The sequence below is a fragment of the Lonchura striata genome, chromosome 1 (genome assembly GCF_050655825.1).
Source record: "Lonchura striata isolate lonStrDom1 chromosome 1, ASM5065582v1, whole genome shotgun sequence".
NCBI classification, from domain to species: Eukaryota; Metazoa; Chordata; class Aves; order Passeriformes; family Estrildidae; genus Lonchura; species Lonchura striata.
The window spans coordinates 43445666-43465385 of record NC_140703.1 but is presented as its reverse complement, the minus strand read 5'-3'; the positions used below and the strand labels follow the sequence as shown (position 1 = coordinate 43465385).

Below are 19720 nucleotides of genomic sequence, written 5' to 3'. Positions count from 1 at the left end.
CATCTTTGGAGAATTCCATGTGATCAGGATAGTGCATGACAGACTATTGTCTGGTATCCACATGTCCATCTATGTAAAGCATCCTCAGGGCTGAAATGTTACTCTACAATGCAGGTATGGATAGAAATAGAAACAAAGTGTTATTACTTGGAAAAAAGAAAAGCTGAACCAGAACCCAAATTTAAAACAAATAAAAAACCAGTTTGTGTATAAAGGATTTTTATTTTGAAAAACATTTGTTCAAATTTTTGAAATACAGTGTAAAGTACAACATAGAATTATGTCTGCAAAGTCAGCTTACGCATGTCATGCTGTTTATTTACATGTAAATATATACAGAGTGCAGATAATTATTGAAACCACACTACAAAATAAACAGAGAGTTCAGTAAGATAATTTAGTAAGACTTTATTAAATAGATATAGTTATTGATTGTATATATTTTCCTATTAAAATACCATATAGTATCTAAAGTAACCCCTATAAACGCTAATACCTCCAAAATTGCCATAAATATGATTGAAAATTGAAACTATCCATGTGCCCTGTTCAGCTGTTCTGCCTTTTGCTCCAAGAGAAACTCTTGCAGAGATTATGGTGCTATCTTTAGTGCCAGAGCTTTGATGACAATTCCCAATAAAACACTTGCAGAAAGCTCAGAGGCAAAACAGCTTTCAGCTGAGATGTCCAAGGGTTGGAGCACTGTGCTCTACACTTAAAACAAGAATAATCTAATGGCTTATTAAACACTGCCACACACAGGACAATTAAAGAACCTATATGATCCTCAGTGACTGAATTAGGATACCAAGCACCTTATTAAATCAAAACAAAGCAAACTCCCAAAGCCCATGAAAAATCTTAAACCAAAAGAGAAGAGACTTCCCAACAGGTACAGACAGAGCCCGACTGACAGTGGACTTTAGCAGGAGCAGCAGCTGGATGGGCTTCAGCAGCAGCACCATCTTCAGGCCTCTGAGACCAGCCAGAGAGAGACCAAGGTTGTCTCTGCCACTGAACAATTCATCCAGGCCTCTCTGCTGAAAGAAAGGACAATGCCAAGCAGAATCACGGATTATACCATTAGCAGAATATTCCATCTCCTTTCTAGGGGCTTCTGGCCAACAAAACTTCACTATAAATTGCCAAAGGTCTGTCTTTGACTTCACTAGAACGTTGAGAGTTTCCATCAGCGGAGAAGATCCATCCCAGTCTGGAGGATGTGATCCTCAACTGGGATTTCTCTTCTTGCTGCTCAAGCCAAAATTGTTCTTTTTAGTTTCATTATTTATTCTGATGCAATCTTATTAAGTAGAAAATAGGCCAGGGGAGAAAAGTTAACAAAAAAAATTCCAATTACTGCCATACAGTGCTTTTTTTGTTGTTGTTGTAATTACTGCTCTGAACTGCAGAATTGTACAGCTTTTCCTCTCCTAACATGTCTTTCCTAAAGGCACATTACAATTCAATCCAATTATAGGCAAAGAACAGAGATTAGCACCAGAAAATATATAAAAGGAAAATAAGTTACTATTACTATTATAGAATAGTGCTGGTCAGGAAATCTGTGCATTTTTTTTCCCAGAAATAATTGTACAATGAATATTATAGATTAGTTAGGGATATAAGTGATAACGATGGTTTAATTTAACAGTTTTATTACATATAAATCTGAATGCCAAAACATGGCAACGACATTTTAATACTGAACTCACAGGAATTACACACAAAAAAAGAAATCTTTATCATCATTAATAAAAAGTGTGAATATAGAATAATAATATACTTTACATATTTATCATACAATATATCCTTCACACTATTAGTTTGATTCATGTTGTGCTGCAACACGTATCAAAAGGTTTAACAAAGAAAAAACATGGCTAATTATATGTTGTGGGTACAGACATTATTTTCACAAGACAAACAACAACAATGTAACGTCTACCATGAATTCTACAGTGATATTAGGAACAAACCTGCTGCATCCTTTTAAGAAGGATAGTAGTAATAATAATAATATTAATAATAATTTTAAAAAGTGTTTAACTTTTGCTTGTAGAGTGAGTCTGATTTCCATGAAGAATAGTAAATCACTACTATGAGCTAATTTAGTTCAGATTGCCTAATTTTCTGGTAAGTCATTATCAAAATATTATATCTCCACTTATATGTTATACGGATTTCTGATTCTTTGCTATTATCAGAAAAGATTTTTGGTCAGGCCTGAGAGTATCATCATTAGAGAAGCTTTGGTGCTGCCCCCTACCCCACTTCGGTCTCTGCACCCCTACTTACTCAGCTTTCTGGTTCACTGTTCAGCTCCTTGTAGAGATAAACTCCCTCTTGAAAGGCAGGGAAGGGCTGGGGCACCCACAACCCAGCAGTGAGACCATACAGAAAGTGCTACAGAGGAGAGTACAAGAAAAGCCACAGAGTTCCCAAAATGAAAATCCCTACTCCTGGAGAGTGAGTGGCTAACTGTAAGTAAGAATAGACATCACATTTTTCAGATGGAAATGCCATTTTAAAGGTAAATGACTTGAAAATTATTAATGGCTAGTTTGGAAGAAGAGCCTGACAAAACTGCAGAGCATTACAGAGGAAAATACAGATTTGTTTTGTGAGCAGCATATGAATGGAGTCCAGTTTCTTATAAAGTTGTCTTCTCCAATCCTAATTTTGGTCTAATATGATATGAATGTGTGGAAACACATGAAACACCTCTCCTTCACAGGGATTCCTCCAGGTCTTTCTACAACCTTCCCCTCAGCCTTCACAGGCTCTACTAAATTAATCTGTAACTGAACTTGGCAGTTTTACAAAATTTTTAATGAACATCTTTGACTTCTTTATTTCTACAAGATGAAATAAGCATCTTTGACTTCTCTAGCATGTACTCAGATCAGCTGCTTTCAAAACACAGTACTGGAGAATTGTGAGAGACATACAAGGGATGTGAAATTACCTAAGCTTAGGGTTTTTTTTCCCCACTTATTTTTAAATCAGGCTAGAACAAAGCAAGTAAGAGCAAACATTTTTTACATTTTCTATTTCACAATTCCTCAAGAATTTCACAACAATTAAATTGGCCTTAAGAAGTATGAGGAGTCATCAAAGGATGTTCAATACAGGTTTGCTACTGACCCCATGCAAGAGACAGAGGCTAGGATTTTTTCCCTGGATTTTTTCCCCTGATCACTGCATTTTTTCTGCCTGTGTGAGACATGCTGGGCTCCCAGCCTCTGCTCAAAGTTCTGCTTCCCTTTCTGCTCCTTTTGGCCTGCAGCACCATTTCTCCTGGGAAGGTCACCAGAGGCAAACCTTTTGGCAGCCTATAGTTTTTTAATTGTGAAATACAGCAAAAACACAACCAAAATCATGTTGGTCTTCTCAGGGCAAAGGCAGTCTTAGGCATAGGTTAGACTAAGCAAACTTGGCTTGCCTTAAAATGAAGCAAGATTCAACTGGCTGAGAAAAGACCTTACTTCCTTTCACTTCTGCTCTGGGCAAACCAGATGAGCACACCCTTGTCTGCCTTCACTACCAGTGCCATTTGGAACAACCCTTCATCACAATGCACTGGGCACAGTCTGGATTTAAGATGAAGTGAAACATGTTTTGGGATTAATAAAACTGTTTAGGGTGAAGAAAGAACCCAGGGCACTCAGTCACTAATGCATGGGGTCTGTCACCAACTGCCTGCAGCCAGTCTTGCTCAGACTCCCCCTATGAAAAGACGATTTTTGGCAGGATGTTCTTCAAGCTTGTCTCTTTCTCTGATCATCACTCAATACTTGAATTAGAAGATCCTGCAGGGCTCTGCCACCAGCCTGAAATCCAGCTCTGAAGAATTCATGCCCTACATATAGTCAATGAAGTTCTGATGTGCTTCTTTGTGTTGGCAATGAATCTTACTTTTCTATTTAAACAAGAGAAAGGCTATGGAAAGAAAAACGCAGCAGGTAAAAAATTACTGATGTTTTTAGCCTTAAACAGCAGTTCTTCCTTAAACTTTCTTCAAGCAGGGTACAACTTGGAAATCAACAGATGGTTTGTATGTTGATTTCTGCAACTGAAGAAAGAACTGAGCTTTGACAGGTCTATGGAACTAAGCCTAGATAGTTCTATGAACCAGTGAATTCTTTTGGAAGCACTGGTGTTGAAAAAATAGTAAGATGGAAGTTAAATGTCACAGTTTTCAATCAGGAATGGTAAGTAGCTAAGCAAGCAGTGCATGTTTTCCCTTAAGGTATACAAGAAAGCTGCTCAGATTGAGAAAGCCACTTATGGTTTCAGGGGTTTTCTTTGATTTGGTTTTATTTATTTATTTTTTTGTTTTCACTCCTACCAGAAGCAATCAATAGATCTTTACAACACCTTTGAAAAGTAAGGATTTTTTATTCTATGAAAAGAGAGAGTCTTTGTCAAATATTTTGCCAGAAGTCAGAGAAATAACACTAAGTAATTTAATTGCTACATTGAGCTTTTAGCATTCATAGCTTATAAAATTGGCTAGTTCACAGGTCATTTGTCTTAATTTCAATGGAAAAAGAATGAATTACAATTTATCTCAGGTTTCAAAACATACTGGTTTTTTTTACTGCTCACTTCACGAGACTACCAATCAGTCCAGATTCAGCATCTCCTTGTTTTCTACAGATGTTCTGGGACACAGAGAGAATATTTTCCAGATGATGATTATCATAGAAATAAAAGTTGTTAATATTATCTATGCTGATACAGAAAGTAGGAAAGAAATCTACTAAGTATTTGAATGAAACATTCATTAAACATATCACATTTTGAATGAGCACTCACTGCAGAGGCAGTGTATAAACTGATACTATCAGCTGTATAAATTCTATACTGTATTGTAGCTCAATGACTAACAGAAGTCACAACTTCTGATTTATGGTAAAGTCATTTCTTATTTGAAATGATTAGGATCAGTTTCAGAATCAAGTTTTCTAAGGGAGAATTCAGATCACAATAGAAGCAGTACTTACATTATGAAAAAGTCCACGATTTTCCATATTAAAAATCATAGATTACAAGAAATGTCAGAGTGCATTGCCTCTAAATTTCGCATTTCTGTGAGCAACATCCTCGGACCTGAAAGTCTGCAGCTAAATAGCAATTTTTTTTTTTATTTTATTGCTCTAGTGTTCCTTACCCATAAAAGAAGAACAGAACAACCTTTTGCAAACAATGGATGTTATTTAAACAGAGTACCATCCTCAGCACAGAAACTGTTAACTGTTTCATCACATTCTGTTCCGTTGGCAGGGAGCTCTGTAACCTGCAGCTGCAGCATCTGAAGGAAATCTATCACTCAGCTAAGGGGCTGATCCCATATCTGTGTCAGATAAAAATCATAGTGCTTATTATTTGTTACCATGGATACCATGAAGATATTGCTGTCCACTAAAGATTACTAGAGGAAGACAACATAATTCTCAGGAACTAGTCCTGTTTTCCCTTCATAAGTTGCCTTTAACCAGCCTGGTTCCACTGATGGATACACTGCAAAAAAACATACATTTTTTAACGCTGTTAAAAAAAACCATACAATTTTTAACACTGTTAAAAACCCCACACATGCCACATACATTTATTTAGATGGTATTTAATCAAGAGCAACTGAAAAATCAGGACAAAACCTGAGAGCTAAAAAGGGAATTACGCCCCCATTTTGTGATACGGTTCAGTTTTTAATAGGTTATTTTTTAATACATAAGGCAACGTAAAACAAATCTTACCATTAGAAAATATTGCCCCCTGTGGGAAAGACAGCTCATGACTATGCTCAGCCTTACAGGAATACATGGCTTTTGCTTGTCTGAAAGAAAAAAATACAGGCTTGCAATAAATGAGATGACAAGGAAAAAGGTATAAAGGAAATTAAAACCTGGGGACTATAGGAATAAGGAGATGTACAAATGCTATATGATAATGACTTATTAAACAGCAGTTCAGAGGAGTAGAATTATAGTAGATAATAACTTCAAGCTTACTGGAGTTAACAAGCATATTGTTGCAGAAAAGAGACTGACATCCCACTTAGATATTTAAACAGGAATACAATTTGGAACTTTTAAAATCAAGTTGCCATTCAAATAAATACTGAAATGAGCATACTTTTTGAAGCAAGCCATGGATTTCCTGGAAACAAATTCAAAAGTGATCATCAAGTCATTAGAGGTCTAAAAACTTGACCTGTGAGAAACTATTGTTAATAGGTCTACAGAGGAAAATAATACTAAGAAAGTAAACATGAGACAAAATGGAGTAATGATTCAGTCCCAGAGAAGGAGGACAGAAAAAGTCACCTTCTGGGGTCTGGCACTATGATTCTGCAAAGTACGAAATGAAGGTTTGAACACGAAGATGGAAATTAGGAGTTCTCTTTAGATTCTTGCTCTTCACCTAATACCTTGACTTTAACTTACACACTCAGAACAACTTCACATGAGCCACCAATTTTTCTGAATTTCCTTAAATCCACACTACACTAAGTGAAGATGAACTTATTGACTATTTCACCTTTGTGTGATATGATAGGGAATTGCCAACTGAAGTTTCCTTCTAGCCAGGATTTATCTCAATGACCCACTATGTGATCTGTGGTGAAGTTTAAAATTTTCTGCATACTTTTTGAGAGTGTGTATATGCAAGTGGCATGTAATCTATCATGTGTTTCTCCCAAAGTAGTGAGACAAAAGAGTTATGTGATAGACTAGTTAACAGTGCCACATCATAAGCATTATCATCATTCACTTGAACCTTTAAAAGGGTATGAGAGTGGATGGACACATATAGTGTGATTCATGTTGTTTAGGGCAGAGGAAAAAAAGGCAACTTCAGAAAATGTTACCCACATTTCCTAGAAGTTCCTTCGTTCCATGACCTTATTGTGTAGATTCCAGATGAGAAAAATGCATTTTCCATTTCCTTACTTCCTATTATGGTTGTTTTGAGCCCATAATGATAAATATACTAGCAGTCACATCAGTACACATCAGATCATAAATTCTTTTGCTTGACTACCCACAGTCAACAATACCTGAGGCTCTAATAATAATAGCAATAATAACTATTTCAAAAGATAAACAAGATTTAAAACTATGCTTCTGCCCTAATGACTTTTCAGTCTAGCAAGACAAAGCCAGAAGAGGAATGAACGAGGAAAAGCATATGAATCTCTCTCAGATGAGTCACCAGTTAATATTATCCTACAGGCAGAAGAAAGGTTTATAAAGCCCTGGAGATGGAAGATTCAAAACCAAGCCTGAGTAAAAGACGCTGGTCTGGTCTGAGCAAGGCATTCCAGGTGGTTTAGGATGCAAAATATAGCAAGAAAATAAAAAAAGAAGAATGACTGGAAAATAATATTTAATCATATGGTTGGGAAGGGAGCATGGGTCTAGAGGGCTTCAAAACATCAGTCTGCTCTTACTCAAGCCCCAGCCTGGCACCTAGAGATCCTCCTGGAAGGTTGAGCCTTTTGCTGTCACCTACTCCTTCCCATTTTTTTAATGAAAATTCTTCTAATGCAGTTTGTCACTTTAGGAAACTTGACTTCTTGTGTACCTCTAAATCAAAGTCAAGAATAAGAAGAGTCAGAGATGATGTGTTGGTGCATTTCTGTACAGAAGCTGAAAAAAACAGACCGCAGGCCTGACTGACTTATCTAACTGCAGCATTTGTGAAAATAGTAAGAAAGCTCCTTCCCCTCTTTCAAGTGCATACTAGATTAGCCACAAAGACTGATCTCAGTGTACACAGTAGCTTAATACCTTAATGAGGGAGACTGATGAATAATAAACTTCAAATCAGGAAATAGGAAGACAGAAGTCAAAGTAACTGTAACTGGGAAAAGAGACCACAGTCTGGACAGGGCATCAAATTTTGGTCTTCCTTGTCCAATCCTAACATATGTACTGTGGTCTCTTGTCTTTCTGACTAGAAAAACCCTTTAGGGTTACAGATGCATATACTCACGTATGCAAGGAGAGAAAACAGGTCAAATAACTCATTAAAAAAGAGGACACACAACTCATAGACCTGTTGCATCATACAAAGTCAGAAAGCAGGGTTGCAACCACTGCATATAAGAAGGAAATAAGTAGGACCAGACCACTGTGGCAGTAAAATATCAAGTGCAGAATTACCTTCTGGAATACAGAAAACAACATGAGACTGCAAAACCATACAGGTACTTTTGATCTGCCATCAGTGCAAAAGACCACAACAGGTAACAGGTGCTTCAAGCAGGGATGAAGTTACATTCTATAATGCATAGGTAAGCAGTAGCTTAACATTTATCATAACAGGGTAAATTACCCATGGATATAGTCCAACAGTGTCTTGACTTGAGTATTTCCACTACCAAACCAGGCAGCTTAAGAATAGTTTCTCTGACTTGTACTTGGCCCTGCATATATTCATTGGTTTGCAGAGTTATGAACACAGAAGGCCTTTCTACTAAATGATCAGTTGTAATTACCATGATTTCTATGTACTTCAGAATAAAAAAACCCCAAAAATAACAACAACAACAAAAAAAACCGAACCAAAACAAAAAAAAGCAGCAAAGGCTATTCTGCAGTTTTAAATCAGCCTTCATGTTGAATTTAGCCTTCAAATGCAGCTAAATAATAGCTGGCTCTGAATTGCAAAATCATACTCAGACTTAAGCAGCACTGTAAGAACAGCTGAGCTACTTCTGGTTTTTTCCACATTCTCTCTGCTAACCTCTCATTTTCCATTCTCCTTGCTCCTGTTGTTCTTCTGCCTTCTTATGAAGGCTGAAGTAGAGGAGCTATTCAGCCTTTCAGTGTTTTCGGCTTTGTTATCCCCTCTCCACATCCATTACCAAACTGCTACTTTTTCCTTTGTCAGATTTTTGCTTCTTACATGCTTTTTATATACAGATACAGGTAGCACAGGCTCTGGAGTAACAACAAGGGAGAGTTTGGAAGATGGAAGTAATACAAAATAAGAAATGGAACAGTGTTGAACATGAAATGCTGCAGGACTGGTGAAGCAGTCACTGCTTTCAACTTAGGGCACTGGCTTAAGAACATTTCAGACCCTTCATTTATACTTTTCTTCCTTAAATTATTGCCCTGATCTTTTCACATCCCTTTCCTCCTCTGCCACCCTCCTTTTTGTTCATCTTACAGTTCATGGTACTACACAAAACAAGAGCCTTGATTCCCGAAAGCTTCTTCTCTCACAAAATCAGTAGGCCTTTGCAGGAGAGCTTTTTTCCCTCCCCTGCTACATCTGCCAGAGAGGACAGACACATTCCATGGCCACACATTTCAGCATGTTGGCATCTTCCTTTATATTTTGCTACTTTTGGCTACTATTTCTGGATGCATGGATTTACATATTTTTTTCATTGCTCAACAGTTCTGGTAAGTTGTGGGTTTCATCAGTGAGCAAATCTCTGTTCTGTCTCAAAGAATTTGAAAAGTTGGGACTGTGAGAAGAAAGACAGATGTTTTCATATATCTATTTACTTATCTGCTTTGTCTATTAATTGTAATGGGAATATTAATGTACAGAATATACTGCTTCCTAGACAAACACTTACTAGAACATTCTATTTTCATTTAATATAAAGTTGAATCAAATTCATGAAATAAATGCAAACAATTGTGAAGAAAATGCCAATAGTTTCTGCTGCACAATATCAAGAAGAAAGGTCAACAGTTTCTCCAGACAGACACCAAGGCATGGAAGGTGTGATGGTAAAGACAGAAAATGTGATCAAGTTAATCTTGAAGTTTCTAAAGTAGATGTTATTCCAGATCTGCCTATATGAGCAAATTACCATAAACCAGCAGGTTTGCTACTCTGCTGAAGCCATTCCATACAAACAGCCGTATGGAGAAAGTACAGCACCCTCGTCCTAATTTAAATAGTGGTAATTTTCTCTTGTTTCTGTGTCATTAAGCAGACAGCTGACCTGAGCCTCTCTCACAATTCCTCCAGGTGAATAGAATAACCAGACTGGCTCTGGTTCTCTGTGAAATTTAGCTTTCTTTTGAAGAAAGGATGAGCTTAGTAAACAAAAAAAAAAATTCACATGCCACATGATGTTGTCCAAAAGAACAAAGCTCCAGCACTTCTCTTTCAATCTCTGAAGCCAGCAAAACAGAAAGAATTTTACAGAATGTTAAACAGTTTGTAGCACTTACCGTCCTGAAGAAACCTGTTTAAGTGAACCAGCACTTTCGAACAACTGTGCTCTTGCAGCCACTCTGAAAATAAATGCAAAGCCTTGGTTTATACTACACACACTAGTTTAATTTCTAATCATCTAAAGACATGGACACATTTGAATTTGTTTTTTTAAATTATTCACTTACATACCTATTCACCAGAATTTTTAAGGATGTAACCTAACTGGGGCAACAGACTTCCACATGCTCCAGTGCCATGCTGAGTTCCCAATGGAAACCTCAACATCTTGTGTTTAGAACTATATTAATGGATGGCAAATAGATATATTGGAAATGCTTTTACTGACAGTCTATCACTATCATGCTGGAACTCTGATCTGTGCAGAATTCTCTGTTTAAGTAAGACACAGGAGTCTGTGAAATGACAGTGATCCCTTCCAGATACAAAGTGGAGAGGCTGAATGATATCGTGCAGTATTTGAAAACTTCTTGATGCTCTGCAGATCTGGAAATACTTGTTCATGAGGACAGAGATATTCTGGATCAAAGTCAGAGCACGAGAGATCTGACTTTTCAGTTTTCTGAAGCACTGAGAAACATTATTAACCCAAATCTCAATAGGCTAAATCACAATCTTTATCACTTAGAACTATCTTACTTTCAGCATTTAAGAAATAAAACTAAACAAAAACCAAACCAAACCCCAGCTGTTAAAAATCAACCATTTATCATGCAGCAACTGAAGACACTTTGGAGCTAAAGGCTGGTTTTGTTTTCTTTTTCCTTCCTCCAATTTTAGACTTCCACAAATAAAATCTGATGGTGTTTCTGATGGTGTTACTGCATAGACAGTAAGTAGCATTTCTGCTCCTTGAAATATTAATTCCAGAAGAACCAGAGATACTAATACAAATCATTTTCCTAGGAAAAATTTCTATCTTGTCTCCAGTCTAATAAAGTCAATGGTAGTCTTTCAAGTGACTTGAACAGACTTTGACCCATCTCCTTTGTTTACAAATTTAACAAAACTAGATAAATAATTAACAAATAGAGAAATATTAAAATCAAGTATTCATGTGTCGCTATAGGACACGTGAAAGCACGATGCAAGCCACCTGCTATTTGCAAGGTAAAGAATGAAGTTTATTCTCTGACTCCAACTTTTATACTTTCCCAAAGGTGACATAGGATTGGAGAGTGAACGGGCCACCTCTCCAAAGACATTGGACAAACCACCAGTATATCAAGTTTCTCCACCCCCATAAAAGAAGGCAAAACAATATATTGTTTATAGAAATTGTGTGGGAAAGTTCTCTAACAGAATGTAAACTCAGAAGGCTTTAGAAAATCTTAAGAATCAGGGTGACATTCATGCATACTTTTTCAATTACTTAGAAACATTTCTGCAATCACTTTATAACAGGCAATACGGTAACAACACAAATCTCCAAATGGTCTTAATGACTTACACAGATCCTGGTCTTTGATAGCCATTACTTGATGCAGTATCTAATCTTAATCTCCTGCACATTTTGGGAGGCAAATCAGGATTTGGTGGAGCCTTTAGTGTATCTTTGGTATCTGTTGAAGATAAGCTCTGTATGGATCCACTGCAGCTTTTGTTACCTAAAGAAAACATCAAATTATAGGGAACATTAAAGCTGATTTGAAGTTGTTACCAAACATGTATAACTGTGCAGAGCAAAGGTTGTGCTGTGGTGGTTGTTGAGGTTTTTTTGGGGGTTTTTTTGGGTCTTTTTTAGGAGTCAAAACAGGTAGAAAAACTACTTACTAAGAGCAAGAAGAAACCATCTTTCTGACAAAAAGCCAGGAGAAAAGAATCAACCGAAAGAATGAGGAAAGGACACAAAAACTGAGAAATCTAAAAAATTATATTGCAATTACATGGCTAGATAGTACAACACTAAAAAGTGACAATGGAAACATTTATAAAGCAGCACTTTGCATAAAAGGGAAAAAAATTCACAGGGAAATGGTTCTCAGGAAATCAACTGATCAAAGCAGTCTGAAATCAGGCCACAATATTTTTTATGAATTAACATTTTGATATCCACAAAAGCTTCATGAAGTTTAAAAAAATACACTTAGGAATAAATGACCATGATTTGCCTTAAACAATTTCCACTGTAACTTGATAATGCAAATCTATATGTGTACAGACAGTATAGCACACAAAAGAGGTCTTTTGATGAATATAAACTATGTCTTCATGTGTCCTTCCAGGCAACTTATCAATGGACCATCCATATTCATGGATGCTCTGCAAGAAGAAAACTGTTTCTTGCCCTATGCCAAAGACCAACCGATGCTTAATAATGCTTTAAAAACTGTCGTAATACAGAGATCCCAAAATACAAGCACAATAGCTCTATATTACTAATATTTATAATACATAGTATTATTCTATAATACTATTATACTATATATATTCTATAATACTCAAATTATAGATGAATCATAGGAGGATAGAGAGTGATCTAAATTTGAGAAACTTTTTTTTTAAGCTGTGTGAACTGTGTGAACTGTGAGGTTATAAGCAATGGAAATATGTCAGAAGTAGTTTCAAAACTGAAACAACATACCACAAAAATTAAGAACAAGCAAACAAAGAAACAATACTAATGAGTATCATTAGCTTTCAGACCCAGCTCTTGTTTTTTGATGCGTAAGTTAACACTGGTGTGATAAAAGACCTTGGAAGCTACCTTCAGCTGATGGAATCGATCTAAGGGAAGATGCTGAAGACCTTTTCAGCCCAGACAGACTGTAGGAACTCTTTTTGGTCAGGTCTGTTGGTGGAGAGGCATTTTCTGGTCCAGTGACAGAAGCTACACTTTGGCAGTCTGATTCCACATCTGTTTTGGTTGCATCCTCCTTTGATGAGGATTCTGGACTTGTAGTCCACAGGCCTGAACTTTTCTGGCCATTAGAAGAAGCAGGAGAGGCAATCCATGGAATCCCTCCCGATTTCTCCCTTGGCTGTGAGGGCGTGCACTTGGTGGTGCTATTCTGCTCGGAGGAGTGAGAAGACAGAGATTCGATGCTGCCCATGGGAGTGCTGTCAGGGCTGCTGCTGTATGAGTCACCTAGGGAGAGAGAGTGAAAAACATAATCTGCATTTTCTAATCATGTGCATTTCTTTCATGCCACTTTTAGCTATTTTGTTCCTTGCTTGTTATCAAATTCATTAATCTGTGGTTTCCTGCAGAAAGAACACAACTCTTTTTCTTATTTACAACTTGAAGACTCATGTTGCCTGTTAACAAAGCATTAGTCCCTTGAAAGTTGCAGGGCTTGCTGATGCATTTTTTGTCAGATGTATTTTCTGTAATTTTTTATCATTCCCTACCACATGAAACCTGTATACCTTTTCTCACCCCATAGAGATTTCCTTTATTTCCTGCCATATAATTGTGCCCGTGCTTCATTTAAATGGTGACTTAAAACCATCTAGTACTCTGAAAATGTTGTTTCCAGAAGCCTTGGCTCCGTCTTACCTGCCACACCTAGAGGTATTTGGTAAGAGGAGTACCTTTGTTTCTACCTCAGCGTTTCAGGGCACAATTGCAACTTGTTTACAGAAGTGCTGAGTTTCAGCTAATCAGCAAAACACAAATGGAGAGCTGTTGGATAAGACCTAGTGGCAATCAAACTGCCTCCAAACATAACATCATAGAAGTCATACAATCATTTGGGTTGCAAAAGATGCCCAAGATCATTGAATCCAACCTTTGACTGAACACCTCTATATCAACTGAAGCATGACACTAAATGTCACGTAAGTTCTTGAATACTTTCAGGGATGGTGATTCTACCACTTCTCTGGTAAATCTGTTTCAATGCTTGACAAGCCTTTCAGTGAAGAAATTCTTCTTGATATCCAACCTGAAGCTCCCCTGGCATAGCCTGAAGAAGCTTGCATACACTCTGCGAAATACATGCACAGAAATATCCCTTTCTTATCCTGGTATTCATTCATTGCAGTTACACAGTGAAAAACACTTGAAACTTGCCCAGTTTGTCCTCTGGTGAGTGTAATTGACTGTTCCTTTGTAACTTCATACTTGGGACCCTGTATCATTCACACTGGCAGTCTACGTGCAGGGAGCTATTGTTATTTAGTATTTAAACTGCCCCTGGCAGGAAAAAAGTAACATTACAGACTTCAGAATTATTACAGATCCTCAAGAACTGATGAAATTTCACTGTGGATTGATTTACTGAACCAGACTCATATAAATGCTTTTGAGGAACCAAGGGATGCAGAAATTCTTTAGAAAATCTGTTGCAGTAGTGGAATTGTTAATGACTTAAGCTTTTATAAAGTTTCAACACTCCTTACAGGACAAGGCAGTAAGTAAAAAAGTAATGACCCAAATGGATAAGAATGAATGAAGCAAACCTTTTTAATTACATCTATATAAAATTAAGTAAGCATTCTAAACAATTAATTAATTATAGGTATAACTCCCTGCTGATAAACAGTAAGTCATATGATGAGTATACTGCTTCTCCCAGGAATATTAATTTGTTTCCATTCCAGAAAACCTAAGAAAGTTTCGGTGGTTTTGGCAGCTGAGGCAGTGGCTGACTTTGAAACAATGACCACAGTTTCATGCATGTGAAAAAAGCCAAGTGATGGTTTTGATCTCCAGTCCTTTACTGAATTACCTTTGTTATAGAGGATATAATGTTTAAATGATGTTGAACACTGCATGCAACACAAGATTTGTCTATAAGCAAACATCCTTCCTCATCAGAGAAGTGACAAATGCAGTCAGTCAACAGTGCTGCTGTGACTCATAGAGGTTAAAAAGCTGATGCTTATGATCATCAGTATCTATAGGATATTATTCAGGCAAAGTTAAGAGATGACATAAAAAGCAAGATAACCAGTATGCAATGCCAAACTTACTGTCAGGATCTGCTAGACATGGTGTGTACCTTCCTTTGGGTTTACGTGAGCCTGTGGAGAGGCAAATTGCTCTTGTTCTTCTTGAACTCGATCGGGACTGAGGCTGGGGAAGAGGAATATTGGGATCTGGTGCTGTGTGAAATATCTGCATGATTAATAAAAAGGACAAAATTACATTACACAATAGAGGTACTCTTACACTTTCATTATTAATCCATTTGTTTTCTTCCCCACAGTACTTGAAATTAATACTGTCATAGCCTCATACATTACAAAAGAGTAAAGTCACAGAATATAAGCTTTGCTTTGATCTCATTTTACAACTCAAGAACCACAATACTGAGCTGTACTTAATATCTGTATTAATTTGTTGAAATAGATTTATTTTCTAGCTCTTGTAAAGAAGAGCTTAACAGTTGAAATTGTAAAACAAAATAAGTGCCTACTAATGACTCTTCACCAAGAAGTAATATATTTTTCAAAATATTATGACAAAGTTGATTTTTACCTCTGTGTTCCAGAGAAAGTTTTTATGGATCAAGAAATATGTTACAGTCATAACTTATTACAATCAAATTTGGATTTCAGAAAGCTTTATTTGACCAAACAAGTCAAGTCTAATGAGGAACAACTTTACATTTCAGGCATCTCCTGGTTCTTATCTTTTACATACCACTGCTACCACTTGGTCAATTTTGCAATTCGTTGCTACAGAAAAAACTCAGTTTTTAACCATGCTATGCCAGAAAGCATCTCTGAAAGGACTTCTGGGCCCTCCAGCTATAGGGCTTTCCCAAAAGAAGAGGAAGCAAGCCATGAAAAGACACCTTTGTGCCATTAATAGAAGTGGAAAAAAGCAAATGTACTTCCACAGTAGGAAATACTTTGGTGGACATCTTGAGATGCTCTCAGAGTACATCCAAACTTTATTAAGCACTAGTGAGTAGCACATCAATATAAAAACAGATCTGTAGACAGAGAAACAGAACAGGAGTGACTTTGGTTGTGCAGTCATAGCCTTTGTGCTGAATGAGCTCTGATTTTCTGGAGAAGAAATTCAGTGTTGGAAACATGCAATATATATGTTCTGCAATCAGAGCCAAGAAGGCTATCAGGTTCATTGCCATTTTGAGGAGCCCCTATGAAATATAACTGCTGTACTGTCAGCACCTACTGATCAACCAGTGCAGGGGATCCTGGTATTGACTGGGAACTGCCCCTTAGCTGAGTAATATGTAATGAAAGAAACTCAAGACTTTTTTCACTTTGTTTTGTCAGTCATCAGAGATAACATAGCTCAACTAAGATCCACAGAATAAAATTGCTTTTGACTACTTAGTAAAGGAGGTCTTGTCTGAATTCTGAATTCTCAGCTAAATTCTGAAGTCAGTTTAAAATTAAAACAAAGAATCTGGGGAGGCCTTTCAGTGAAGCTGATACCAGCGGTGGTAGTGACTGAAAGTGAGTGTGCAACATTTCCTGCTCAAGTCCTTCTCAACCCTTCTACTGACTAATCTCCACTAGGCAGCTGACATGTCCCCTAAGGACAGCAGTGGCCAGAAACACTGTGACCTGATGCACTCAGAGCAGAATCTGTGCATTCACCTACCATCATACAATGGTAGCAAGAAAGAGCTGGAGCAGCCAGGACAGAAGTTATGACCTTCTCTTTCTGTTTCTAGATTCAGGAAGCAATCTTCAGAAAGTAACTGATTCAGAGCAATGCCTTCAAAGCATAGAAAATTATGTCTTGGATTTGTACCTTGCACAGCAATGAAAGACTTGCTAGGAACACAGATCCATAGCATGGAGTGGGAAGAAGCTATTATTTCTATTAATGACCTTTTGCACATTTTGGACTCTTTATTCTTAAGGACTTAATCTTGGTAATGAAAATGAGATCTTAGTTCCACTTCATAACAAAACAGGTAATCTCTTTCTACCTTTTCATAATGCTCTATCAGAATTTCAACGACGATATTCTGAAACTTAATGTTCATCATAGCAGCCACGGTTTCTTCTTGTGCTCTCATCAGAGTTGGTCCAAAGATAACACCAAGGTTGGATACAGTCATTAGATTTTGTTGACTGTGCAATGATACCCTTTAAATGAACACAAACAATATGTGATTTAATTGCTATGCTAAACTACAATTTTAACAGGCAAAAACTTGCTAAGACTACTACTTTTACAAGATCTCAAGTTCATGCCTCCCTTTAAAATACATTTTAAAAACTTCCACTTACACTAGAATCAAAATACAATGTAGTACAACTACTATGTTTCTATTAAGGCTCCTGTCATGCAATAACTTAATGGATAATGAGTATGTCCTCCTAGAGTAGTATTTCAGCTCCTGATATAACTGACAGAGAAAGGCAACTGTATGTGGCGATCTACACAGAGAGATTAAGAACACCTAAAATTTAGAAGTCTTAGGGCAAGCACTATCTCTCTCCAATGATTATACAGGTCCTTATATACTTTCAACTGGATTGACTGAAAACGCTCTGTGGTAACAGAGATCTACCACATATCTTAGTGTTCACGTAAAGGAATGAAGCTTAATCACTGAAAACATTTAATTTGCAATAGGATCTCTTTATTAATTTGATGGAAACATGGGATCAATGGATTAAGTAAAATTATTGTTTCTGTTTGATAGATAACATTAGATGAGCATAATGACATCTGGTTTTAAAATATATTAGCCTTTTACTTCTGTATAGTCTGTTACCACATACTTTACCTTTTCTGCTTTTTTTTCTTTTTAATGTAGAATTTAAAAGCTTAGTTTTCCCAATAATTTATCAGATAATTAAATCTCAATCAGTAATACTCAATGCCCCATTTCTCTCCTTACTATTAAGATTTGCCAATTAAAAACTGTATCATCATAGATCCTTTGAAACAACTGGTAGTGATTCCCCACTCACAACTGCCCTGATACCTCATTTCTGAGGAATATTATGCCAAGTCATGATTTTAAAATCACCTTTATGCATAATTTATTGAATCTGTTATCAAATGGAACTTATTAATGAGGCATTTTTCTCTTCCTTCTCACTGCCATCTGCTACTGTGGTCAAGCTGAGCATTTTTAGCCATTTCCTCCGCAGTTAAAATAATTATTTCAACTTTTAAAATTAAGAAATAGTAAAATCTATAAAATATTCCCTTCCTATTTGGGACAAGAAGATTTTATCACCCCATTTCCATCAAGAAGTAGGAAAAATATGGGAAAGGGTTTCGTGAAGAAGGCAGCAAAATTATAGACTGCAGGAAAACAAATGCCTATCTTCTTACATATTTCTTATATTGCTTCAATAAGTTATCTCAAAACTTTCCAAATTGTTACCTCAGACAGACAGACAGATCACTATTTGGAAGACACATCATGAAAATGACTCCACTGTTAAAGCACATCTTTAGCTTAATCTAACTTTCTCTGAAACAGATCTTACGTTTATCTTAGATGACTAAGGGTCTTTTGGGAAGTCCACTAGTATTTTAATGAAACTAGAATGTTGAAAACTCAGCTCTAGATATGCTATTAAAAAGTTTAAAAAAACCCCTCCCTTTGGAATGTTACACTGCTATGTGGTGCACAGTAACTGTAGAGGTCTGTTACACAAATACTACAATCTTATATTAGAGAGAAGGTAGTGTTTGTCTGGTGTTTGGGTTTCCTTGGTTACAAATTTGGGAGCTTGGCTAATAAGAGAAATGGTGACTTCAATAACACTGCAGCGGAAAGGGCTTTCTACAATCCATTTCAAAGGCTCCATTTCTTGCAAATGAGAAAGAACCCAGGACTGTAAATGGATCATTTTGATAGCCACTTTCCCCTGACCTGCTCCTACTGGTGCTGAGCTACAACACAGACACAAACTGAGGTAATCATGCACTTCAGGTGGCTGTAGGGCATTTGTGGAAATGCCATTGCTTTCTGCTCAGAATCTCTTAATTTGATGCATCACCAACAAATTTGTGATACTGACAGACTGCAGACTCTCAACTGCCTACCACAGGTTGTTAAATCATAACAAAGAATGATTCATTCTTTAGACTAGACATAATTTGACCAGATGGTTTAAAAACCAAAAAATAAGTAACCCATGTGAAAGTAGCACCAAACTTGCCATGTTTGCCTAGCTACTGACTATGTATCCATGCAGTATCACCCCTCTCCAGAGTGTTTTTCAGGATTTGCCAGTTTTGTGTGTTTGTTTTTAGTATTATCTACATCCCACATCTGATCCTATTTAAATTTGCATCGTAACACAAAAGTCAAGCTAGGCAAAGACCTAAAGACTTAAACCAAGAGGAAAAATAACATTTTCCTTATTTTATAACCCAAAGCTACAGTATTTTTACTTTGTTGCAGAAGCATTTATGCGAAAACTGAACAGCTAAAAGAAATATAGGGAAGGAATTATACACTTTGAAATTGGATTTTCAACAAAAGAATGATGAAAAGAGGAGGCTGGATTTTTTTTCCCCAAGTTTTCCCATTTCCATAAAATTAGGCATTTTACCTGCCATTTATTTGTTCTTTGAAAAATCTCCACACAATGATAGGAAAAA

General features: G+C 36.8%; 1 protein-coding gene across 2 annotated transcripts in view; it reads right to left on the bottom strand.

Annotated features, from left to right (window-relative positions):
• Window positions 1-202: 202 nt before the first annotated feature.
• Window positions 203-19720, bottom strand: part of ARHGAP42 (Rho GTPase activating protein 42) — a 139257-nt gene continuing 119739 nt past the window's right edge. For both annotated transcript variants that reach the window (XM_021529328.3, XM_085593339.1), the window contains 7 exons: window positions 17076-17235; window positions 15133-15277; window positions 12923-13303; window positions 11666-11822; window positions 10212-10274; window positions 5763-5842; window positions 203-5526 (listed from right to left, as the gene is read on the bottom strand). In XM_021529328.3, coding sequence (XP_021385003.3) covers window positions 5438-5526; window positions 5763-5842; window positions 10212-10274; window positions 11666-11822; window positions 12923-13303; window positions 15133-15277; window positions 17076-17235 — 1075 coding nt within the window. In that variant the 3' untranslated portion in view covers window positions 203-5437. The remainder of the gene's footprint in view (window positions 5527-5762; window positions 5843-10211; window positions 10275-11665; window positions 11823-12922; window positions 13304-15132; window positions 15278-17075; window positions 17236-19720) is intronic.